At 43.5% G+C, this 26,750-nt stretch overlaps 1 protein-coding gene across 2 annotated transcripts in view; it reads left to right on the forward strand.

The window, feature by feature from the left end:
* Window positions 1–323: 323 nt before the first annotated feature.
* Window positions 324–26,750, forward strand: part of RPP40 (ribonuclease P/MRP subunit p40) — a 384,234-nt gene continuing 357,807 nt past the window's right edge. The window contains exon 1 of one of the 2 annotated variants that reach the window (XM_069217495.1): window positions 324–1,158. In XM_069217495.1, the coding sequence (XP_069073596.1) occupies window positions 1,036–1,158 (123 nt within the window). In that variant the 5' untranslated portion in view covers window positions 324–1,035. The remainder of the gene's footprint in view (window positions 1,159–26,750) is intronic. The other variant, XM_069217502.1, reaches the window with a different exon arrangement.

The following is a 26,750-nucleotide window of genomic DNA, read 5'->3' on the forward strand; positions in this document are numbered from 1 at the left end:
AAAAATAATTTTGGTAGCCAATCCAGTCTGTTGGCAGGGCGAGGTCTAGACAAAGATTAAATGTAACCGCATTAATACCGGATTAAATTATTCAATATCTGTACCACCGAAAATATCCCCAACAGTTTTTATCCGCACATCAAATTTTTTTACGGTCATCGGTTGAGGAAATTGACGATGTCCTTGCGTAGGATGCTCGTTTCTGATGCTCTACGCCGTGCAGGGCCGTGATATTTTCTCTTAGGCAGAGCTGCCCAGAGTATGTAAAATGCCACAGCAAAAAAAAAAGAGCTCCGTTTGATGCTATCCCTACCATGCCCAGCAGGTGGCGGGGGAAAGGAGACTACATCAGCGCCTTTAGCAGGACATCTCTTTGCTCTGATACAATTGGGATGATTCACCCACTACTGGTTCTTGGACTCTACCGCCTCTTCAAAATTAAACTTGATACGACCTGCCCGGGTCCTCTATAAATAACACGAACTAACTCTAAACTTTTCAGTTTGATGCCTCGGAAGGGTATACAGCGGAGGACAGGCGGAAATGCCTGGAGATGTCACACCTGTGGACTCGTTTATTTACCCAACAAAATCCCCGGCTCGGAATGTTGAATCCAGCTGTCCTCCCGTAATCGGATTGTGGCTATTTTGAAACGCGATATTTTTTCCTCGTGTCGGGTTCTACGAAAACTCCATTCTGCATTAGCTTCACTTAAAATATGTTCTTTATGTTTACTTAAAAGGGGCAGACGAGTTTTGATGCTGTTGTTCATTAATAAATTACACATCTCATCAAATCTACGCACGCGATCATATGAAGATTGTGTAACGACGCCTCATTCTTTACAAATTTTTCTGGCTGCACTTCATTGAGCTTATTTAGGCTATATCCATTCCGCAATGGCCGCCCTGTTAGCAAACCGCGGAGGGGGCGTGTCGTTCCGTTTCTGGTGTGCATGTCTCTGACTTGCAGAAGCCGCCGTTGCTGTATTTTTCATTCAAGGTAGGATAGTTTGTATACGAAGAGGGCTGGGTGATGGCCATGCTCCGCAGATTAGAGCAGACCCCACGGTACTTGTTGGTCTGCGACAGGTCCAGCTTCAAGGGAGAAAAATCCAAGCATGCAGAGCGTGTGCGGGAGCATCCATTCAACTACAGGGTGAGTGTGAGCATGGCAGACAACTTTGCAGCACGTGGGTTCTGAGCACTCGTTCTTGCTAGTATGCCTGTGTGGGAATGCGGAGGGCAAGACAAAAAACAAACAAACGTGCATTGTCATAGCCAATGGGTGTCGCTTTTGCGAGAGGCTTTTTTTTTGCCTTATAGTAAACAAAGAGACATTTTACTTGCAAAGCAATGCGTTTGGGAAGCGTGGGGACCGGGTAGGGGGCAAGACACAACCTGTTACTTTACCTGTCTTAAGTAGAGGGGCTATTGACCAAAACTTGGGCCCTCGCATGGGGTCGAACAGTAAAAGTAACCTGCAGGATAGTGACTGTTCTTAGATGGGGGTAGAGTGTACGGAATCTGAGAGCTGTAGTCAGACATGGTCATGGGAATTGTAGTTATGCTTCCTTGGTTGACTAGCTCTGTATAATGACAGCCTATCTTGAGGTAATGTACCATATTCCACTTTCCAACAAACATGAATTAATTATTTGGTTTAGGGGCTTTCTCCTCCTCCAAGGTTTGTATTATGAGGACCTTTGTCTACCAATAGCGTATGTTTGAGTTTTACCGCTCATCTTAAGGAGTTCAGGAAACTTTCTGTCAGTTTTGGTCTTGCGACTTGTTGCTGCTGCTCGCAGCGGCCCTAAGGAGTGTTGTATTCCTGACTCCTTCTGTCTGCCGAGCTGTGTCAGTGCTTAGCAGGTAGATGGGCTGATTTCCTGCTCAGATACCACAGGGACCCAAAACTATTCTGGTTTTGAGAACACAGGCTTTTCTCGTATATTTTATAACATATAATTGCTGGATATTTTGTACATGGTGGCGGCTCTCAGGGAAAAACAAAAGGGAGGAAGGGGTTAAGGGTGGATGCATGGTGTGAGGGTAACACAGCGAGGGAAACTGAGAGAACCCCCCCCTCCCCCCCAAAAAAAAATGCTGATTGTTTTAGTGAAATGATGTGGCTCAACATCAGGAGCTGGCAAGTTTGGAACCGGAGAACTCAGTTCAAGTGTCGGCGTTTGCTCTCTGTGTGTGAATAAAAATGCAGAGACATGCCGATTTAAAAATAAATAAATAAAACAATGTCAAAAGCCAACAAAATGCTATCTACATACCGAATGAAATGAAAATAACAAACGCCATTCCGTGAGTTTATTAGCACTCTGGCAATCGGGAAGAGTGAATGGCTACAGGAAGAAAAGCCAAAATTTAAAACAGAAGGGCAGAAACAAAATAAAAAATAAATAGTGCACTTCAGCAAAACTACATGCACAAAGGGGGAAGCCTGCAAGTAACAGGGACATGCTGCATGTAACGTCGACACACAAAAGGAACGGCCATATAACCAACATAAGCAAGTCTTTGCGAAGGACATGCAAAGCAAATAATTAAAAGTGATGAGTGGGCTGTAAGTCCACATAGTATATACAGCATGTATCAAAGAGACAGCCTGTGTGCTGCGTAGGCGAGACCTAAAAATGTCAGGGCGAGCCAATAGAAGTCCCAGGCTTGGCTCTAAGACCTAATTCACGATACAAGCCATGAAAATGCTTTGGCATGTAACCCGTGCAACAAAAATATGGAAAAATAAGATAAAATCTGTTAAGAATTCAAAAAAGTGTATTTCTTTTTAACATGCAGAAGCGATTCATCTCTGCATGTCAGGTTATATTGCTGCATTGGGTGGCATTTACAAGTGATAGATAAACTGAATTTGTGACCCCGACCACTCCCTCAGCCGCCTGACAACCTCATTACTACCAACAGGCAGGTCAGTTTTCCTGTGCACCATATTTGTGAGGATTTGGGTGTACTAAATGATGTGGCTGTGGGGCCCTATAATGCAGTACACTCACAAATATCATCTTGGGTCCAGTCAGGCCCATTTACTTAACCTCAAGCTCAACCCTGAGTAGCTGTGGCTAGAAGCAGTAAGGCTTAGAAAGTGAACTATGTGTAAAGTATTTAACAGCACCAAACAAAGGAATAGGAAAGTCACACAACAACAAAGAGACATGTTAGACCTGGCAGCTCTTGGCTTGGCTTCCCTGCACTTGTTTGCTTCTGACCTGTGTTTGGACCCTGTGCTGTAATTCGTTTTTGCTGGTTTTGATACTCTGGGCACTTGACCAGTGCTAAACTACAAGTGCTCTCAGTCTAAAAAACATTGGTAATTGATTTTCCATAATTGGCACATTTGATGTACTGGTACGTCCCTAGCAGAGTGCACTGTGGGTACCCAGGGCCTGTAACTCAAATGCTACTAGTGGGCCTGCAGAACTGATTGTTCTACCCACACGAGTAGCCCTATAAACAGGTCTCAGTCCTGCCACTGCCGTGTCTGTGTGTGTAGTACTGCACTGCCGATTTGACTTGGCAAGTGTACTAGCTTGATAGGCCAAACCTTCCTTTTTACTACATGTGAGTCACACCCAAGGTAGGCCTTACGTAGCCCCATAGGCAGGGTGCAGTATATTTAAAAGGTAGGACATGTACTGGTGTGTTTATATGTCCTGATAGTGAAATACTGCTACATGTGTTTTGCACTATTGCAAGGCCTATCCCTCCTAAAATTTAACATAGGGACTGCATTTAAATATCTTAAGTGCAATTTCCCCTTGGGAGCAGAAAGAGGCATGGAGTTTGGGGTCTCTGAACTCACAATTTAAAAATACATCTTTTGATAGTTGGTTTTTAGATTGTCTGTTTGAAAATATCACTTTTAGAAAGTGGGCATTTTCTTGCTTAACCATTCTGTGCCTCTGCTTGGCTGTGGAATCCACGTCTGGGTCAGACTGACAGTTGGGCTGTTTGTGAATTCCCTCTAGACAGTGAGACAAAGGGAGCTGGTGAGTGTCCTGCATATCCTGAAGACTCGCCTGGGCTTGAGTGGGGAGGGAGGAGCTGACACCTGAAAGGGCAGTGCCTGCCCTCACACAATACAGACTCCAACCCCCTGGAGTGTGTCTGGGGTCAGGCCTGGGCAAGGCAGAATCTTGTGAACAACAAGGCTTTCCTTTGAAGTTTGTCCATTTCAAAGGCAGAAAAGGGTATAAGTAGTGGACCCGAACCCCCAGACCTTTATAATAGTTCTGGATCAAGTGTTGCTTTGCTGTGCTGGCCTACTGCTTCTGCCTGAAGAGGGAAAGGACTAGGCTTTGCTTTCTGAAATCTTGCTTGTGAAGTTTCTCCAAGGGCTTAGACTGTGCTTGCCTCCTGTTAAGAAGTTTCAGGGACATCGAAGACTCCACCTTTCAGCACCTGGGTACTCCTGCTGAGGACCCTGACTTGCCAAGTAGTGCCAATCCAGTTCCTGGGCCCTTGGAAGTGAGTTCTGGTGAGAAAACAATAAGATCCAGTCACTCGGACTCTGGACGACTCCAAAACTGTTGCCGCCACACGACCCCCACGCCTCTGCCTGCAACCCAAAGCCATGGTCCGCACTGGAGTGCGACGACCCCGACCGACACTACAGACCTGACGTCACCACAGCCTCTCTGAAGTTCCGTGACTCCCGAAGTGCCATGTCACCAACGTCCGTGACAACCGACTGTGCCCTGGCGCCAGCAACCCGTGACGTGACTACGACCCCGTGAGGTTGCCCATCAAGTCTTGACCTGCCGGATTCATTGACCCTGCCAGATTGTCAGGAACCGACGCATCGCATCACCTCCCTTGCTCTGCAGTAAGAAACCACCCTTTTAAATGCAGGCCTGCCCTGCAGCCTGTCTTTAAAAGGTAAATTCATACCATTTGCATAGCAGCCCCTATAAGTCCCTAGTAAATAATATGGCAAGAGGGTGCTAACTACCTAGAAGACCCTAGTACATATTAAGGCATGAAAATAGAGGCTCAGCAGAATTGCTGCCCCTTTCATGATGTTTTCTTTCATTTATAAGTGCAGCCTGAGGTTTTCTTTCATTTATAAATGCAGCCTGACTCTGCAGACTGCATTTAAATGGAAATAGTGTCCCAATTGACTTTGATGCTATGGGCACTTTACATGTGATGACCTCCCTTATTTGTACATATTAGGTACCCCCAGATGTCCCATGGGTGGGCGGGGTCGTGGTTGGGAGGGTGGTCACGGAACTATAAGCAGGGGCCTTATAAAAGATGTTTTATAAATCCTGGTGAGGGAAAAACTGAACATTTCCTTTTTCCACCATTATAGATACTTGCCTTCATAGGCTATCATTGCGATATTGTGTTTCATTGTAATTATAGTAAGGAAAAGCGCAGAGAAGTCATTCCAGGACTTAAAAGATTTGTTTAGATAAATCTAGCAATTTGACATTGGTGAATTTATCACAACTTGTACAGAAAATGCGTTATAAGGCTGTTCTTTCTATATGCCAAAATCCAGCCTTCTGAAGGTCCCCTCTGATTGGTCAGTGCTAACAGGATAAGCAGAGTTGCTTGATTAATTGATAAGTGGCTGTCCAGGGGAAAGCCTATCTGGTACAGGGCAGCTCTCGGGCTTCACAGGAATGCCAGAGCATGGGGAGGGGTAATAAAACATACAGCCTCAAAGGAGAGTAGGACAGGAGGGAATGCCAGATCACCTAACCCCCACCTTCTGGACCCCTCGGCCAGATACCAGGCTTGAGGAAGGAATTTGCAGATGTTAGGAGGAGGAGAGCTATGGAAATGAGCCCCACTGGGGGATGGTTTAGTCAGCTCTTAACTGCTGTGCTGACATTTCAGACATCATGTATTTTGGAAGAATAGTGCTTTCTGGGACAGGAATATGCCGCACTTTGGAGGAAGTGGTCATGCATCTAGGCGTCTCTCTGCATTTTATTGGTCGGGATGCCCCCCCTTCCTGATGCCCAGGAGCTGGGAATAAATATGGGAGAGGTGCGTAGCCTCTCACATCTGCTGTTTCAAACTACAAGAGGAAGGAGGACTGCCCTCCTGGAATCTGGATCTGCACCCCTGGCCTGCACTTGTGAGTGAACTGCGCACGCTGCACAATCTGGTGCTACAGCCATGGGGATGGTGCCTTGCTTCATGAAGGACTCAGGAATAGACTCCCTGCAGCTACAGGTTAACAGAGCTTCACATGCATCATCCCCAGCCTGGAATGTATCCAGTGGACTTTTAAGGGTTTGGCCAGGTACATTGTGGGAATTGTGTTCCAACTTTTCAAGGACCAACCAGGAGATTCCAGACCCTTGGATTTGTGTTTTGGACCTGGTAGGAGAACTTCAGGAAACACCTCCTGAAGTATGGAGAATTTTGGTAAACTTGGCACTTTGTTTTTCTAAGCACTAGAAATTGTTTATTTTAAAAAAAAAATCCCTACATTGGATTTTTGTCGTTTTGGTGTCTATTTATCCATAAAGATGTAACCTATTTTTATAAATTGGTGTGAGCTTTTTATTGTGTGTTGTCTTACTTATTTATTGTATTGTTTTTTTTAAATGCTTTACACTCTTGTCACCTAAGTTAGGCCTGAGTTCTCGGTTGTACTTACCAAGGATTGAGCAAGGGGCTAATTTACTGAGACCTTTACTGAACCTTTATTTGTTTTGTAGCCATGTTGCCAGTGGTAGGTTCATACATACATCTAACAGTAACCCACTTTCCAACCCATTGCCTCTGAGATAAGCCTGACTGTTTGTGCCTAGCTACCAAGGGGGTGAGCAGGCATTATCTGAGCTGGGTATCTCCATTTCCTTGACTAGAATGAGGGTCCCTACTTGGACAGGGTATAAACTGATCCCCATTTCTAACAAAACACAACAACAATTTATAAAAATAGAACATATTTGTATGACTTTGTAGAGTCCATGATCATCAAAATACATTTGAGGGTTCCAGAGAAGTGAATTTTTAAAGCATTAAATAACTTTTCTGTCCACCCCAAACAAGTATTGGCCATCAAAAAGTTTGTAAACTTTTGAAAAATTTGAAAGAGTCCAGCAGCTCTGGCCTGAGTTGAGTGGCGTATTCTGGCAGGACAGAGATCTAGGAGGCCAGTAAGTATACTTTGAACTGAGCACCAAGTGTGTCTTTGAAGGAAAATCCAGTCTTTACAGGACAGCTACCATAGATGACAAAGGAGGGATCCTGATGCTGAGCGATGAAGGCAAAGGATGCGAACGGATGCTCCTGATGCTGTAAAGTCAATGGGGATATGTTCCGGGTGAGTCCTTGGCCCATAGTTGAGGTGGTGTGGCTTTGCCCATGAATCTTGAGGTCCCACATAGTCAATTTGCAGTGCTAGAAAGGCTGATGCAGCAAGTCTTCAGTTTTTGCGACACAGCAGTCCGGCTGCAAATCTTTGGTGAGGACTAGTGTACCTCTTGGGCGATGAATCCAAGAACAGACAACACCAACGTGTCCAACAGACATGGGTGCAACTATTGGCTATCTCAGATAAGAGTCTCGAAGTGCCCAGTATCCGGTAGCAGCAAAACTTCTGTGGTAGCTAACAACTTGGTGATTTGAACTCTTCAATTTTTACTCTTCCTGGTGCTGTTCCGGGGGCCAGCCAACTGACCTTAAGAGTCACTGCTTCGAACTGGGGCTGGGAATTGACTTTCCCCCAGCAAGAAGCCATAGACACGACTCAAACTTTACTAGCCCAAAGTGTAGCTGGTGCAGTGCTTCTGACCATGCAGTCTCTCTCTTTGTGCACTTTCAACACCAACAGGATGGTCCTCCTTCGGTCCTTTCTCCAAATCCACTGTGTACTTAAGTCTAGGGTGGAGGGATGCAATATTTATCCTTGGTTGTCATAATTAACCACCTACAACCCAGCTTCCTCTGCTATTACTCTTTGCCTTTATAATTGTCTTTTATCACATACAGTGTTCTGCTGCCTTTTGGCTAGGTTTGTGCTAATAAAATACCCTATAGAAACATATACACATTAAACAAACACATTAAATGTTTTTGTACAGTGCACATCCTGAACTTGTGTATTTCACGTAGTTCAAGGAGATTTCATATGTGGTGAGGAATTTAAAAAAGGAAGTCCAGGAAAATAAAAATTGCCTAGGATTGCATGATTTGTTCAGATGAAGGAGCCGGGGTTGATCCTAGATTTTCTAGTTTAACCTTGCCATTTCAGTCACTAGATGGGTATCCATTTCTCTTTCCTGTTTTACAGCAAATATTAATGCTTTGTGTTCCATTCCTGATGTATTAGGCTAGAGTGTGGTTGACAGGCAAAAGCCATATAAAGGCACGGCTCAGCTTTGAGCTTGAGGGTCCAAGAGGACCTTGAACTGAGCAAAAGCCATGAATCTGCCTTGAGCCTTCAGTGGTTCGCCGAGCTCTAGTATAACATTTCAATGAATACATTGAGATTGGTACTTTATCATAAGTGTTTCAAAATGGGGGTATGCCTGAACATTGACATTAGTTTTAGAAATTACTTTGTTTGTGAGGAGTAAAGTCTTATTGTGTATTCCCATCAGAGTTGTGCTTTTACAATGTTTTTCAATGCTGAACCTATGCACAAATGTGAAGCTGAAAAGGAGTGAGAGTTGAAGGCTCAAACATTAATTGCTAGGTTGTGGGTTGACAAAGTGTATCACTGCATTGTAACCTCTGTGAGAAGCTATTTAATATGCTGCTTGTTTGGTAGAGGATAATCTACCGCTCCAAACTGGCATGTTTGGCATTTTTATTTGCTTTTCCGGCTTTACTTTTGTTTTGACTCAATGCTGACCGAGCTGAAATACACACACACTGAAAAGAATCTCTGGAATGCACCTCTTAGTCTATTTAATACTTTTATTAAATCACTAGGCAAGGCTCATAGAGGAAATCCGCATCAGTTACTCCTCCCAAGACCTGAATACCTTTGAGGGCCAACCAAGATCAAGGAGCAATCAATCCGGAATTCTCTGGGAGAATCTGTATTCCAAAACCTGTCTCACACAGTGCCATGTCTTGTGGTTTCAGTCTCTAAGCTTGTAAAGCATGTAAATCAAGACCTCCAGATTCAGGTGTGGCTCTGTAAGGAGCCAAAGCTCCAGGTTTAATTTCCCACTACATGATGCTGTAGGTGGCCACAAGTGGTTGTATCTGCAAAGCTGGGGTTAGCATTCAAGTGCAACCGAAAGTGTAAGTTTAAAATGTGCGCAACAATCAAATGAAAACATGTACAAGGAATCTTCAATCTGTAAAGAGCAAATATATATGCAAAGACATATATATATAACATACACAATGCAAAGAAAATATAAATAAAAAGTTCATCACCATGGGGCACAGTTTCTTCATCTTTCTCCTGTCAGCACTAAGTCGTTGACCCCAGATCAACTGTGAAGAGAAAGAGAGACCTACCCTCACAGGAAGGGTGACAGGCACAGTGTCCTGACCCTGCCAGAGGCTTCTGTATCACCTCCCTGTCAATCTTTGGTCTCTAGTATACCTTAAACAAGCCACAGAGGAGATTTCTAGAAAACCCCTCCTGCTCCGCAGGTTGTCCAAAAGATGCTAGCTACTTCAGGTCAGTTTTGAAAGGAACACGTTGGAACTGGCCAGGTTCCCAAGGTGCTCTTCCCAAAACCAAACCGTTCCCTGCCATACCATAAACATCATCCTAGTACATTCTTATCAGCCTAACTACCCCATGTTATGCCTTGACTGTTGATGAGAAAGAACATGCAGATACGTAGAGTAAACACATGTTGCATAACATATTTGTGCACTGAAAAATACTTGCAGCTTTTACCCTGGCGGTGAAGCTAAGGCTAAGCTGAATACAAAACGGAGTCTGTAGCTGGTGACCACTAATGTGACGGTGGGCAGCTATGCTAATTACAACGTGGAGTCAGTGGTCAAAACACAAATATCATTACACTCCACCCTTTGACCAATGACTTGCATACCCTCTGTGCCTAAAATCCACTTTTTTTCGTTTCAAACATTGCAAGCAAATTAGGTATGCATTGTACACAGCAACGTAATGAAATAAGAGCGATCACCACAAAAAAGCCACCCAAAACCTTGCGCAGTTACCCAAAATCAGGTAACCACTGAAACAACCAGTCCCACCACCCTCAATCCACATCCTGTTTTACTCCTCTCACTAGTGTATGTAGTGTGGCAGTGTAGGCCTGGATGGATTTAGAGTGGTCTAAAAGGTTAAAATTACATATGCCTTCAAACTCTGCACACCCGTGATCATGTTTTAACAATAGTCTATGGCTGCCCTGTTTTGTAATGCAGTTTTTCTAGTACCAGGTACATCCAGTAAAAATTCATGTAAAGCAATAGAAGTATGATTTAATATTTTTAACCATTAAACATGCTAACTTGTTGATCATTCTGGTATTATATACAGCTAAACCAGGAACACCTACCGTAGAAAGATTCAAGCTTATATATTCGGATTTGGATAATAATTGAATATCTGAATCACGTTCTTCACTTAATTGCATCGTGTCTCTAGGATAACGAGCATGTATAGAGTTAGATGGAAACATCATGAGTCCTAATCATGTAAAAGTACACGGTCTGCCAATTATGTTAGCTGGAATGTAGGTAAAAGTGAGGTTCCCACACGAGAACAGCCAATTAACTGGCAACTTGATATGTTTAATGTGAGTGGCTGCAGTCACTAAATGATGACAAGCCATTTGATTGGACATGTTTTTGCAGTGTTGATCAGTTCGGTAAAAGCGCAAAACTTTGTGTTCCCACAACATGTTGCAAGAAGTTGATGTTTTCTTTTCTAAGCACAGTTGAATGCATTTTCCAATATCACAAGGATTGCAGGACATGTAGTAATACAGGTCACTGGTAGTAATGTTGTATGTAATTATCTGAGTGAGATCGTCCCACTTGACCGAAATGGGTTTCCACGTCCTGTTCTTGCACATCTTTATCCTGGTTAGTGGCATTGAAAATTTCTAACAAGATGCTTGTTGGTGTCAGTATGGCAATTAAACAGGTTGAGAAAACATCCACAGTACTGCACATGGCGCCCATGCAGAAATCTAATCTGTTGAGCACGGTCTGCACTAAATGGATCCATTTGTCATTCAGATACAGAAGGGGTGTTTGCGTGATGTGATTGATCAATCAGGTTGAAGTTGGGGGTGTTGGTTCCCTCCCGACCCCCCCCCCCACGCACATGCCCGAAAGGAGACCACCCAGCACACCCATGGCAGGCACAAGCTGTAGTATGATCTGTAAAAGAAAAAAAGTATGACCATTCTCGCAAATAACATTTGTCAGCTGGGGCGTGCTCCCATTTTTCCTTTCCTGGTTTCATGATCAGCAGAACATTATTGGGGCCGTTGGCTATAATTTCTGCAGTTTCTGGAGGGCCATCTGGGGATTCCACCCACACTTTAGCACCAGGGATTTAGTCAGTTGTACCAAAACCTCCCTCCCCACGTACGGTAAGAAGGGCTGGGGAAGTCCCCTTCCTCACCAATCCTCCATACACTGGAATTATAACAAGTTGGGCAATTCTGTCTCCGATCTGTACGAATAAATCAACTTCTCTGCTATTCAACAAAATAGCTTTGATTTCTCCTTGGTAATCCGCATCAGTTACTCCTCCCAAGACCTGAATACCTTTGAGGGCCAACCAAGATCAAGGAGCAATCAATCCGAAATTCTCTGGGAGAATCTGTATTCCAAAACCTGTCTCACACAGTGCCATGTCTTGTGGTTTCAGTCTCTAAGCTTGTAAAGCATGTAAATCAAGACCTCCAGATTCAGGTGTGGCTCTGTAAGGAGCCAAAGCTCCAGGTTTAATTTCCCACTACATGATGCTGTAGGTGGCCACAAGTGGTTGTATCTGCAAAGCTGGGGTTAGCATTCACTTCAGGGTTGCTTCAGCATTGGTTAAGGGTCTGTTATTCAGAATCTGGAGGGCTTCATTTAAATGCTCTCTCCAGTTTTTCAAAGTCCCATCAGATAATTTTTGCAATTGAGCTTTCAGTAAGCCATTCATTCTCTCTCAGTCCTGAGGCTTGTGGATAGTAAGGGATGTGATATATTCACTCGATATTGTGCTGAGAAGAGTAGTCCTGCATCAGATTCCCTTTAAAGTGTGACCTATTGTCACTCTTGACCTGGAGTGGCACTCCATAGTATAACAGTAACAAGTCCAAAATTCTAATGGTGTTGTGCTGAGTGGCACGTTTACAAGGGACAGCAATCCGGTAACCAGGGTAAGTGTCCACTACAGTGCAGGCGTATTGACACCCGCGACTAATCAGTAGTGTCCCAATGTAATCAATCTGCCATAACTGTCCTGGTAACTTTTCTCTCCCCAATTGACCTTTAACAGTTTGCGGGACAGATTTCTGTTGTGTGTGCTGACAAATAGGACATTGTAAAATCATCACAGTTTTTATCAAATCTAGGGAAATGTGCATCCCTCTAATCTCTGCCCACCTGTAAGTGGCTTTTTCTCCCAGGTGTCCAAATTTTTTGGTGTGCCCATTTAGCCACCCCCACCAAGTCAGAATCCTATGTTGCCACTTCTGCCTCTGAGATTTTGGCTTTGTCATCTGTAAGGGAATTGAACCAGCGTTCTAGTGAGTCAATGAGCATCTACATGATGCACAGTAACTGTACTTTGCTCTAGCCTTTCCCAAATTTGTTGCCACAGCTCTTTGCTCCACACCTCTTTTGAGTGAATGAACCAGTTATGTGCATGCCATGTGGGAAGCCAGGTGGCTAATCCAACGGCAGTGGACCAAGAATCAGAGTAAATATGACAAGTTCCAGGCAGCTCTTGCTTTAGAGCCTGATACACAGCATACAACTCTGCATATTGGCTACTTTTCCCTTCTCCTGTAGTGGTCAACAATGTTTTGGTGACTGGATTATATGACAACGCTTTCCAATGTGTTTTGGTGCCTATGTATTTGGATGAACCATCGGTAAACCATACATGCTTCCTATTCTCAGGGGACAAGGATTCAAATGGCATACCCCATCTCACTGGTGACTCTTTTACCTCCTGCACCCTCTCCTCAGCCTGTACAGTTGCTTGTGACACCTGTTCATGTAGGGCTGCTGTGCCTGTTGGTCCTACGCGAGCTCTGTCTTGTATGTACCATTTCCAGCGTATGATACTAGCTTCTTATGCATGTCCTATATGGTGAGATTTAGGTGAACTCAACACTCACTGCATTATTGGTAGCTTAGGTCTCAGAATTACACTATGACCTAGTGTTATTTGCTCAGTATCAACTAGAGCCCAATAGCAGGCCAAAAGCTGTTTTTCAAAGGGAGTATAGGGCTCCCCAGAGTCAGGTAGTGTCCTAGTCCGGAAGCCCAGGGGACACCTACGTCCTTCCTTGTTTTTGCTACATACTCCAATTTTCATATTGTCCCTGAACAGTTACATAAAACTCAATGTCTCCCTCCTGTACTGGCGGCCACAACTCTAAAGCCTGTCAAATTGCCTCTTTTGCCCCATCAAAAGCACACTGCTGCTTGTCACTCCATTTAAACTCATGTTTCTTCCTTGGCACTTTGTACAGAGGGGCCAAGATCTGACTCAAATGAAGGATATGCTGTCTCCAAAAACCAAACAATCCAATAAATTTCGGTCTTTCTTGCTTAGTGCGGGAGTGGCAAACTCAAGAATCTTTTGTTTTGTTTGTGGCAACACCTCTCTGTGTTCCTGATTCCACTGAATCCCTGGAAACTTCACATTCGGAGAAGGTCCTTGTGTCTTATCTGTGTTAATCATCCACCCTTTACTCTGCAAAAGTCCTACCACCCCCTCCAACTGAGTCTGCACCTGTTCTTCTGTATCCCTGAATCATCATGTCATCAATGTAATGGGTCAGTTGCATGCCTGGAATGACAGATACTTTATCCAGGTGCTTTGCCACCAGCTGGTACCCCATGTATGTACCCCATTGGCAAATATAGCATCTGGAGTTGTCTGTCAGCATGGGAGAAAGAGAATTGTTCTTGACATTTTGGCACCAAGGTTATAGAGAAGAACGCATTGGCGATATCAGTGGTGGCATACCATGTCCCTTTATATTTCTGTATTTGTTCAATCAAAGTGATGGTGTCTGGAACCGCGGCTGTCAAAGGGGGTGTATGTTTATTCAGCTCTCGGTAATAAATTGTCATTCTGTACCGCCGGTCAGGTTTACACACAGGACATAGGGGATTGTTACCAGCCTCAATCATATATTTTATGGTTTCCCTTATTTAATCATGCCCTCCAGGAATGCGGTACTGTTTCAAACGAATTACCTTGGTTGCCGTGGGCACCTTCACTTGTGGTATCTTCAAATGACCTACTCCCATGGCTGCTACTGAAATGTATTGCTTTGTTCCAAATTGGTAACAATCATCATCCAGATACAAAGCCATTCCTTTCAAAATGTCAATTCCTAGTATCCGCTCTAAAAAAGGCACAATCAAAACAGTATATTCTCTTTTTGGTGTTCACCGTATTTTCATTTGCACTGTAGTTTGCACAGTCTGCCTTCCGCCCAGCCCTATGATGGTGCAATGCAGTCCATTAAACTTCTTAGGGTTTTCATAAATGAAAGAGGCCTCCGCCCTGGTGTCTACTAAAGCTCGGAGTTTTTGCACATTTTTATGTTTCCATATATTTCTAATCAGCATGGGGTCTGTTATCTCTACGAGCCCAACTTTGTACCGGAGCTTGCCCAGATTCCTAATCGTATATAAACCTGTCAACTTTTGCCCATGTGAGGCCTGGATATATGCTTTCATATTTGAGAGCAGGTTCTCCTCTGTCCCTGCTCTCAAAAGTTAAGCAGTCATTGTCTGAATCTTCCTCTTTCTCACATGAGGAAATATTTTTCTTCCATTCTTTTCCTTCCTCTTGTAACGGTGACTGGCTCTGAACTCCAGGTTTATTATCTTGCTTGTTTACCTTGCTGCTACCCTTCTTACGATCCAAACCCCTTTTACCGCACATCTCCCACAAGCTTTTGGTATCTATCCCATCAATCTGCTCTTTGCGGACACCATCTTTTAGTAATGCCATCAACATATCTCCCCTGGACACTCTGTTATCTGTGCACCTTTCAGATCTTGAAGGTCTCTCTGGTTTTTCCCATTGTCCTAAATCACCTAACTCTCTGGCAGCCTCTAGCACACCTTTCAAAGCCTGCCCTGTCTGTATAATTAGGAGAGTTTAATTACTTTTTTATAGGCTGGTGGGACAAGGCGAATAATCTATTGCGCACTGAAACAGCGAGTGGTGCATCTAACGGATGGTGTGCATTTTTGAGGAAAATGGCAGTTTTCATACTTTCCTCTTTAAGTTTCTGCATTGCATCTCTTAAGGTGTACAAGGGATTATCATTATGTGGCCAGTCTGATTCTGTAGGGTACTTATGTTTACACCCCTCAGAAGCTAACTGCACCAGGGTGATTTAGTATGGACCCTGAACACTTCTAAACTGTTCTTGTATGAGGGGGTCTGAGCTAAGAGTGCAGAATTTAGAAGAGTCTGCTATATCAAGCATTACTAGAAGCTCTGCAATCGAACAGCCACACCATCCAGGTAAGTACTGAATCTCCCACCAGCTGCTTAAACCTGTCTGAGATCATTGACTTCTTGCTGTGTGTAATCTTCTAAGGAATTCATTTCAATCTCTGCTGGATTTTGTGGTGTGCACTGCAATTTTCATCTAAATTTTGGCTGTGCACGCACTACATTCTGCTTCTCTAGGTCACCTTGGCCCCCACCTCTTTCACTCTCCTCATCACTAGAGTTTGAAAAGTCTCTACCAGTCCAAATGTCAGTATCCCAGGACGAATCTGGGTTCCAGTCCAAGCCAGCGCTAGCAATGACTAAATGAACCTTTATCTGATTTATCCTTCCTCTACGTTTATGATATTTGTTTTGAGCCACTTTGATTGCGGCACGTTCTGCTATGGTTTGGTACGTGTCTGCCTTATCTTGCAATAATTTATTCTGACAAAGCAACATGGTTGCAGTACTTTAAGTACCTTTTCTAATTGCAGATTCTCCTTCTCTGTTTACATTTTTCATGCATTTTTCTGCAGGCAGACAAAAGTATCCACCCCCGTCTGCCTAAATCTGAAAGATCATTCCCTTCAACAGATACTTTTTTTTTAAACAAGACAAAACATCAGATGGTTCTGCTTCATTTAAACATTCATCCCAACTTTCCGATAAACTAGCCAAATGTGAAAATTCATTAGCTAATACATTATAAGGTTCCCTGACTATCCAGGAATTTGCTAAACAACCTTTTCACACACGTTATTAGAAACAGATGCTTTAGACTTTTTGCCAAACATATTTTTACTTTTAAACATATACTTTCAATGTATAATCCCTTCCTCCCTGCAGACTACATCAAAGTGTTTTGCCTTAGTGCTGACGGAGCTGAAATACACACACACTGAAAAGAATCTCTGGAATGCACCTCTTAGTCTAGAGAATACATCTATTAAATCACTCTGCAGGACTCGTAAAGGAAGGTCAGTACAACCGAAAGTGTACGTTTAAAATGTGTGCAACAATGAAATGAAAACATGTACAAGGAATCTTAAATCTATAAACAGCAAATACATATGCAAAGACAAATATATATATATATATATATATATATTGTAGGAAAGTACCATCTTGCCTGGCATGTTACCCCCATTTTTCACTGTATATATGTTGTTTTAGTTGTATGTGTCACTAGGACCCTGTTCACCAGGGCCCCAGTGCTCATAAGTGTGCCTGAATGTGTTACCTGTGTAGTGACTAACTGTCTCACTGAGGCTCTGCTAATCAGAACCTCAGTGGTTATGCTCTCTCATTTCTTTCAAATTGTCACTAACAGGCTAGTGACCAATTTTACCAATTTACATTGGCTTACTGGAACACCCTTATAATTCCCTAGTATATGGTACTGAAGTACCCAGGGTATTGGGGTTCCTGGAGATCCCTATGGGCTGCAGCATTTCTTTTGCCACCCATAGGGAGCTCTGACAATTCTTACACAGGCCTGCCACTGCAGCCTGAGTGAAATAACGTCCACGTTATTTCACAGCCATTTTACACTGCACTTAAGTAACTTATAAGTCACCTATATTACCTGGTAAAGGTTAGGTGCAAAGTTACTTAGTGTGAGGGCACCCTGGCACTAGCCAAGGTGCCCCCACATTGTTCAGGTCCAATTCCCCGGACTTTGTGAGTGCGGGGACACCATTACACGCGTGCACTACATATAGGTCACTACCTATATGTAGCTTCACAATGGTAACTCCGAATATGGCCATGTAACATGTCCATGATCATGGAATTGCCCGCCCTATGCCATCCTGGCATAGTTGGCACAATCCCATGATCCCAGTGGTCTGTAGCACAGACCCTGGTACTGCCAAACTGCCCTTCCTGGGGTTTCACTGCAGCTGCTGCTGCTGCTGCCAACCCCTCAGACAGGCATCTGCCCTCCTGGGGTCCAGCCAGGCCTGGCCCAGGATGGCAGAACAAAGGACTTCCTCTGAGAGAGGGTGTTACACCCTCTCCCTTTGGAAAATGGTGTGAAGGCAGGGGAGGAGTAGCCTCCCCCAGCCTCTGGAAATGCTTTCTTGGGCACAGATGTGCCCAATTCTGCATAAGCCAGTCTACACCGGTTCAGGGGACCCCTTAGCCCTGCTCTGGCGCGAAACTGGACAAAGGAAAGGGGAGTGACCACTCCCCTGACCTGTACCTCCCCTGGGAGGTGCCCAGAGCTCCTCCAGTGTGCTCCAGAACTCTGCCATCTTGGAAACAGAGGTGCTGCTGGCACACTGGACTGCTCTGAGTGGCCAGTGCCACCAGGTGACGTCAGAGACTCCTTCTGATAGGCTCCTTCAGGTGTTGCTAGCCTATCCTCTCTCCTAGGTAGCCAAACCCTCTTTTCTGGCTATTTAGGGTCTCTGTCTCTGGGGAAACTTTAGATAACGAATGCAAGAGCTCATCCGAGTTCCTCTGCATCTCTCTCTTCACCTTCTGCCAAGGAATTGACTGCTGTCCGCGCTGGAAGCCTGCAAAACTGCAACATAGTAGCAAAGACGACTACTGCAACTCTGTAATGCTGATCCTGACGCCTTCTCGACTGTTTTCCTGGTGGTGCATGCTGTGGGGGTAGTCTGCCTCCTCTCTGCACTAGAAGCTCCGAAGAAATCTCCCATGGGTCGACAGAATCTTCCCCCTGCAACCACAGGCACCAAAAAGCTGCATTACCGGTCCCTTGGGTCTCCTCTCAGCACGACGAGCGAGGTCCCTCGAATCCAGCAACTCTGTCCAAGTGACCCCCACAGCCCAGTGACTCTTCAGTCCAAGTTTGGTGGAGGTAAGTCCTTGCCTCACCTCGCTAGACTGCATTGCTGGGAACCGCGACTTTTGCAGCTACTCCGGCCCCTGTGCACTTCCGGCGGAAATCCTTTGTGCACAGCCAAGCCTGGGTCCACGGCACTCTAACCTGCATTGCACGACTTTCTAAGTTGGTCTCCGGCGACGTGGAACTCCTTTGTGTAACTTCGGGTGAGCACCGTTTCACGCATCCTCGTAGTGCCTGTTTCTGGCACTTCTCCAGGTGCTACCTGCTGCTAAGAGGGCTCCTTGTCTTGCTCGACGTCCCCTCTACCTCCTGGTCCAATTTGCGACCTCCTGGTCCCTCCTGGGCCACAGCAGCATCCAAAAACGCTAACCGCACGATTTGCAGCTAGCAAGGCTTGTTGGCGTTCTTTCGGCGGGAAAACACTTCTGCACGACTCTCCACGGCGAGAGGGTTCCGTCCACCGAAGGGGAAGTCTCTAGCCCTTTTCGTTCCTGCAGAAACCTCAGCTTCTTCTGTCCAGTAGAAGCTTCTTTGCACCCACAGCTGGCATTTCCTGGGCATGTGCCCATCTCCGACTTGCCTGTGACTTTTGGACTTGGTCCCCTTGTTCCACAGGTACCCTAGATTGGAAATCCATCGTTGTTGCATTGTTGGTTTGTGTCTTTCTTGCATTATTCCTCTAACACGACTTCTTTGTCCTTAGGGGAACTTTAGTGCACTTTGCACTCACTTTTCAGGGTCTTGGGGAGGGTTATTTTTCTAACTCTCACTATTTTCTAATAGTCCCAGCGACCCTCTACAAGGTCACATAGGTGTGGGGTCCATTCGTGGTTCGCATTCCACTTTTGGAGTATATGGTTTGTGTTGCCCCTATCCCTATGTGTCCCCATTGCATCCTATTGTAACTATACATTGTTTGCACTGTTTTCTAAGACTATACTGCATATTTTGGCTATTGTGTATATATATCTTGTGTATATTTCCTATCCTCTCACTGAGGGTATACTCTGAGATACTTTGGCATATTGTCATAAAAATAAAGTACCTTTATTTTTAGTATAACTGTGTATTGTGTTTTCTTATGATATTGTGCATATGACACTAAGTGGTACTGTAGTAGCTTCACACGTCTCCTAGTTCAGCCTAAGCTGCTCTGCTAAGCTACCATTATCTATCAGCCTAAGCTGCTAGACACCCTATACACTAATAAGGGATAACTGGGCCTGGTGCAAGGTGCAAGTGTACTTACTACAAGCCAGTCCAGCCTTATATATATATATATATTAGCTCCAACAGATCCAAAGAGGCGTGCTCTTCTCATGTCGGTGCCCGCATGGGAAGGACCTATTCCCATCAATAATCTTCACACCAGTTTGACAATTAAGTCAAAAATGCGGCACTCACAGGATTACAGCAGATTGCTTTTATTACATAACAGGACCCCAAACAAACTAACACCAACGCGTTTCGACCTTCCCGGTCTGGGTCACGGTAATTACCCAATCCATTACAAGCACTATTTATACTAATCCTCTAAGCCATGCCCTTAAGTGGCATTCTGGGATATGTAGTCAAAACAATATGTACTATTCCTAAAGCCAAATACAAAGCCTTTTACACCCTAATGTGTGTTCCACATACAGATAAAACTATAATATAATTGAAATAACCAACTTAGTGCATATATACAATATGGTTAAAACAATGTACAGCGACCATAACAGCTACTTTCTTCATCATTTCAATTGTTAATGTGTGCCGTTTTTCTCTTTGCTTGCATTCCCACGTCAACAATGTCCAACAGTTTTCTCATTCTAAACAATTCTTTTCTTTCCCCATTACTATATGGGGATCCAATTCCCAATTACCTTTTCACTTATTTCAATTGATGTACTCCATTAAATTTTTTACATTGACAGTGGGAATAGATCCATATTATACAATCAAGCTTATAGATGACAATACAGTTCCTCATCGTAGTTAATCCCAAATGACATCTTAGTCTTTAACCTAATAATGTATCTGGATTCCAACTGTCTTAATCTTTGAACCCTATCACCACCCCGTTCATGCTTTTGTATTGTTGCAACACCATAGTACTTCATGGACAGCCAATCGAGTTCCAAGTGAGTTTTTAAATGTTTAGTCATTGCATACGTAGTATCCTCATTACGCACCACCCTTATATGTTCTAAAATACGCGTTTTTAAAGGGCATACAGTGCTCCCTACATACCTCAGACCACATCGACATTCCAACACATATACCACAAAAGATGTTTCACAGGTAATTCTTTCTCTAATTTCAATTTCTCTGCCTCTATAATCTAGTACAGCTTTTTTATTACATCCAATTCTACATGCTTTACATTTTCTGCAGCAAAAGAAACCCTTACTGCCCTCTGATAGCCAGTTGGGAGATTTTGGTATCTCTAGATGACTTCTAACTAACATATCTTTCAAAGATGGCGCTTTCCGATATGTAATTGAGGGGCAAATGCCCACTCTTTGTCCCATGTCACTGTCTTTTTTAATCAAATGCCAGTATTTCTTCAATATTTTCACAATTTGTGGGTTTTCTTTACTATAATCAAGAATTAATCTAATCTCATTATTTTCCAACCTAGACTCATCTAATGCATTTCTATTCTTCATAAATACCTGTTCTCGGGTTTTATTTCTTGCCTTTATCTCTCCCTGTTTAATCCATTTCAATATGTATCCCCAATCCAGGAATCTTTGTCTGATCTCATCAAATTTCTCATTCATATCTTGTTCATTTGAACAATTTCTTTTAATACGAATAAACTCCCCATAAGGAATACTTTTTATCAGTGAACTGGGGTGAAAACTCGTTCCATGCAAGATACTGTTGGTTGCTGTGGATTTCCTATGTAATGTGGTCTGTAATTCTCCATCTACAATATGCACTAATACATCTAGGAATTCAATTGAGCTTTCACTTATCTTATATGTAAATTGTAATCCAACATAATTTTTACTCAAAATATCAAAGAATTCCTCAAATTCTTCCACAGTTCCCTGCCAAATCAGGAATAAGTCATCTATATATCGTAATCACATGACCACTCTATCCATATATTTATCATTCTCCTGACTCCAAGCTATGCATTTCTCCCACCACCCCATCGTGAGATTAGCATAGCTAGGAGAAAAGGACACTCCCATTGCTGTCCCACAGACTTGTTTATAGATCTGATGGTTAAACAAAAAAAATATTGTTATTGAGGCATAATTCTATCATTTCTAATAGCATCTCAGAGTGTTTTAGGAAATGAATACTTTTTTTGCCACAGAAAAAATTTCACTGCATTAATCCCCACTTCATGTGAGATTGAAGTATATAATGAAACCACATCTATCGTTACTAGTAGATAGTCGGACTGCCATACTATACCATTCAATGATCTTAGAAAATCTCCTGCATCTTGTATATATGAGTTCAAATCTCTTACCATTGGGGCCAGATAATAATCGACATAATTTGAAACACCTTCATATAGTGAGCCACAGCTTGATATTATCGGCCTGCCTAGGGGTTTATCAAGAGTTTTTTTATGAATTTTGGGCAGAAAGTATATCGTTTGCATAATTGGATTGTCATTCATCATAAATAATTTCTCATCACAACTGATGAAACCTTCTAGGTACCACTTCTCTAATCTTTCATTCAGGTCCCAAATCAAATCATTAATAGGATTCTTCGTCAATTTGCAGTAATTCACATTCATATTTAATTGTCTGTATGCTTCTAAATAATCATCCTTATTCCAAATTACAATATTCCCTCCTTTATCCGCAGGTTTGATCACTATTGATTTATTGTCCATGAGGCCCTTCAATGCTATTCGTTGATCTTTCGTCAAATTCTCTTTATGTTGTTTCCAAGAGGACTGTACTTTTTCTAGATCACTCACAACAATATCATTAAATGTATCAATTTTATTTCCTGGGGACAGGGATGGGCAGAATTTAGATTTTGGTTTAAATTTCGTTCTCGCCTTTTGATCTATTTCAATACCCAATGTGGTAACGCGTTGGTGTTAGCTTGTTTGGGGTCCTTTTATGTAATAAAACCAATCTGCTGTAATCCTGTGAGTGCCGCATTTTTGACTTAATTGTCAAACTGGTGTGAAGATATATATATGTATATATATACACACACAATGCAACGCAAATAATAGGCATTAAAAATTCATCACCAAGGGGCACAGTTTCTTCATCTTTCTACGGTCAGCACTATGTCGTATGACCCCAGATCGACTGTGAAGAGAAAGAGAGATCTACCCTCATGGGAAAATGACAGACATCGGTGTCCCACCCTGCCAGAGGTCTCTGAATCACCTCACCATCAATCTTTGGTCTCTTATATACCTTAAACAAGCCAGGGGGGAGTTTTTTAGACAACCCCTCCCGCTCCGCAAGTTGGGTAGAAACTTGGGGTAGAAACCTCTAGGCGCCAGGGCAAATGTTATTTAATTTTAATTTTATTTTTTTAGAGATGGGGAGCGACCCATTAGGCAAGGGTCGCTCCCCTGGGGGGCAAATTGTATTTAGACCATTTCTTCCCCCTTGGGGGGCAGATCGGCTGATTCTTAGGTCAATCTGCCCCCAAGGGGGCAGAAACCACTAGGCACCGGGGATTTCTTTTTTGCGCCAATGTCACGCAAGGGGAGCGACCCCGTAGGCAGGAGGGGTGGGGGGCAAATTTATTTTAGGCCATTTCTGCCCCCCTGGGGCCGGCTGAACTAGAGGCCAAAATCCACAGGTAGGCACTTTGCAAAAAACACCTCTGTTTTCTGTGAAAAAATGTGATGTGTCCACGTTGTGTTTTAGGCCATTTCCTTTCGTGGGCGCTAGGCCTACCCACACAAGTGAGGTACCATTTTTATCGGGAGACTTGGGGGAACGCTGGGTGAAAGGAAATTTGTGGCTCCTCTCAGATTCCACAACTTTCTGTCACCGAAATGAGTGGAAAACGTGTTTTTTTTAGCCAAATTTTGAGGTTTGCAAAGGATTCTGGGTAACAGAACCTGGTCAGAGCCCCACAAGTCACCCCATCTTGGATTCCCCTAGGTCTCTAATTTTAAAAAATGCACAGGTTTGGTAGGTTATCCTAGTGCCGGCTGAGCTAGAGGCCAAAATCTACAGGTAGGCACTTTGCAAAAAACAACTCTGTTTTCTGTCAAAAATTGTGATGTGTCCACGTTGCGTTTTGGGGCATTTCCTTTCGCGGGCGCTAGGCCTACTGACACAAGTGAGGTATAATTTTTATCGGGAGACTTGGGGGAACGCTGGGTGGAAGGACATTTGTGGCTCCTCTCAGATTCCAGAACTTTCTGTCACCGAAATGTGAGGAAAAAGTGTTTTTTTTGGTCAAATTCTGAGGTTTGCAAAGGATTCTGGGTAACAGAACCTGGTCAGAGCCCCACAAGTCACCCCATCTTGGATTCCCCTAGGTCTCTAGGTTTAAAAAATGCACAGGTTTGGTAGGTTTCCCTAGGTGCCGGCTGAGCTAGAGGCCAAAATCTACAGGTAGGCACTTTGCAAAAAACACCTCTGTTTTCTGTCAAAAATTGTGATGTGTCCACGTTGTGTTTAGGGGCATTTGCTGTTGCAGGCGCTAGGCCTACCCACACAATTGAGGTATCATTTTTATCTGGAGACTTGGGGGAACATAGAATAGCAAAACAAGTGTTATTGCCACTTGTCTTTCCCTACATTGTTCCCTTCCAAATATAAGAGAGTGTGTAAAAAAGACATCTATTTGAGAAATGCCCTGTAATTCACATGCTAGTATGGTCACCCCAGGATTCAGAGTTGTGCAAATAACCACTGCTCCTCAACACCTTATCTTGTGCCCATTTTGGAGATACCAAGGTTTTCTTGATAGCTATTTTTCACTCTTTATATTTCAGGAAATTAATTGCTGTAAACCCAATATGGAATGAAAACGCACTGCAGGGTGTAGCTCATTTATTGGCTCTGGGTACCTAGGGTTCTTGATGAACCTACAAGCCCTATATATCCCCGCAACCAGAAGAGTCCAGCAGACGTAGCGGTATATTGCTTTAAAAAATCTGACATTGCAGGAAAAAGTTAGAGTAAAACGTAGAGAAAAATTGCAGTTTTTTTCACCTCAATTTCAATAATTTTCTTTTTCAGTTGTTATTTTCTGTAGGAAACCCTTGTAGGATCTACACAAATGACCCCTTGCTGAATTCAGAATTTTGTATACTTTTCAGAAATGTTTAGGTGTCTGGGATCCAGCATTGGTTTCACGCCCATTTCTGTCACTGACTGGAAGGAGGCTTAAAGCACAAAAAATCGTACAAAATGGGGTATGTCCCTGTAAAATGCCAGATTTGAGTTGAAAAATTGGGTTTTCTGATTCAAGTCTGCCTGTTCCTGAAAGCTGGGAAGCTGATGATTTTAGCACCACAAACCCCTTGTTGATGCCATTTTCAGGGAAAAAACCACAAGCCTTCTTCTGCAGCCACGTTTTCCCCATTTAAAAAAATAAAATAAAAAATGTTCACTGTATTTTGGCTAATTTCTTGGCCTCCTTCAGGGGAACCCACAAAGTCTTGGTACCTCTAGAATCTCTAGGATGTTGGGGAAAAAAAGACGCAAATTTGGCTTGGCTAGGTTATGTGGACAAAAAGTTATGAGGGCCTAAGCGCGAACTGCCCCAAATAGCCAAAAAAAGGCCTGGCACAGGAGGGCGAAAAGGCCTGGCAGCGAAGGGGTTAATAAGGTAAATTGGGCAAAGTTGTGGGAGAGGCTAAACCAGTTAGGCATGGACCCTCATATTGTGGAGTTGCTTTGGAATCTGCACTTGGGGACTAATGCTAATGTGAGGGTGGGGACAAATGGGGACTGTTTGGATGTTTTTGAGCTAAATACGGGTGTGCGCCAGGGATGTGTTCTGGCTCCTACCTTTTTCCTTTTGTATACTAGATTGTTTGACTTTCTAGTGGAACACAGTCGGGATGCCCTTAAAATTAATGGTACCAGTGTCCCTGTATTGATCTATGCTGATGATGCAGTGCTTATGGCCCGCACTAAGAATGGTCTCCGAGAAGCAGTCAGAGCCTATGACTCTTTTATGACAGCCCTTGATTTAGAGATTAATTGCAATAAATCTCATTTTATGGTCTTTGGGAAGCCTCTTAGCTGGGTGGGGGAGCTGAAGATTAAAGAGCAAGTAATTGTTAAGGTTCAGGATTTTACCTATTTACGGGTTATTTTTGATGATAAAGGCACTTGGAAAACCTGTATCTCTAGAAGAGGGGTGCTTTTTAATGCTACTATTGGTGCCACATTTGACTTTGCTGCAAGGATGGGAAATAAACCTATTAAGTCCCTGCTTGAAGTTTATAGGCGTAAATGTCTCCCAGCAGTCTTGCTGTACGGTGCTGCACTCTGGGGGTTTACGGACAACAGGACCCCTGCAGCAGAGGAAAATCGTTTTTGCAGAAGGTTACTAGGAGTTGGCCAAAACACCTCTGGTTTTTGCCTTCATATGGAATTAGATCTTGAGTTTGCACAGGACACAATCCAGCTTGCTCCATTCTTGTTTTGGATCTCTATCTGGACTAATGAATGTGCCTCTCTCAACAAAGAGATCCTGCGGGACTGCTTGGCCTGTGATCATGTGAAGGATATTCCCTGGCTGGTGTATATAAGAAAGGTAGCCTATGAATTGGGGCGGCCGGACATGTTTGAGGCTCCAGAGGGTCTGACCAGCTGTGATAAATATTGGGCTAAGATACATTTTCTGAAAATCCTGGGGGCCGAAAGAGAGGAGGAGGATCTAAGGAAAAAATAGGTAAGTGATTTTATGATGCTAAAGATGGGAGTGGGCCCGGAGCCCTATCTTTTAGAGATGAAAAATGTGAGGGAAAGGACTCTCATTACGCAGTTTCGCCTAGGGGTTATTAGAAGTAACTTATGCTTTCCGCTAGGTCAGTATGATGAAAAATCCATCAGACCTTGCCCCCGCGAAGGTGTGTCTTTGCAGACTTTGACTCACTTTACCTTGTTCTGTGATTTTTATGGGCCCTTTATGCGTTGTTTCTTTCATCCCTTGTTGAGGCCTAAGGGCTTTGTGCAATATCGCCCAGCTTTTCTGTGGCTGCATATGGCTTCTGATACATTGGTGTGGCGGGGGTTGGGGTCTTTTTTGAAGGGAGCTATTACCTGGCGCAATAATCTAGCGCATTTAAAAAAATATATTTTACATTTATTAACTTGATCGATGTATCATCTTTTAATGAATT

Source organism: Pleurodeles waltl, chromosome 2_1 (genome assembly GCF_031143425.1).
Source record: "Pleurodeles waltl isolate 20211129_DDA chromosome 2_1, aPleWal1.hap1.20221129, whole genome shotgun sequence".
Taxonomy (NCBI): domain Eukaryota; kingdom Metazoa; phylum Chordata; class Amphibia; order Caudata; family Salamandridae; genus Pleurodeles; species Pleurodeles waltl.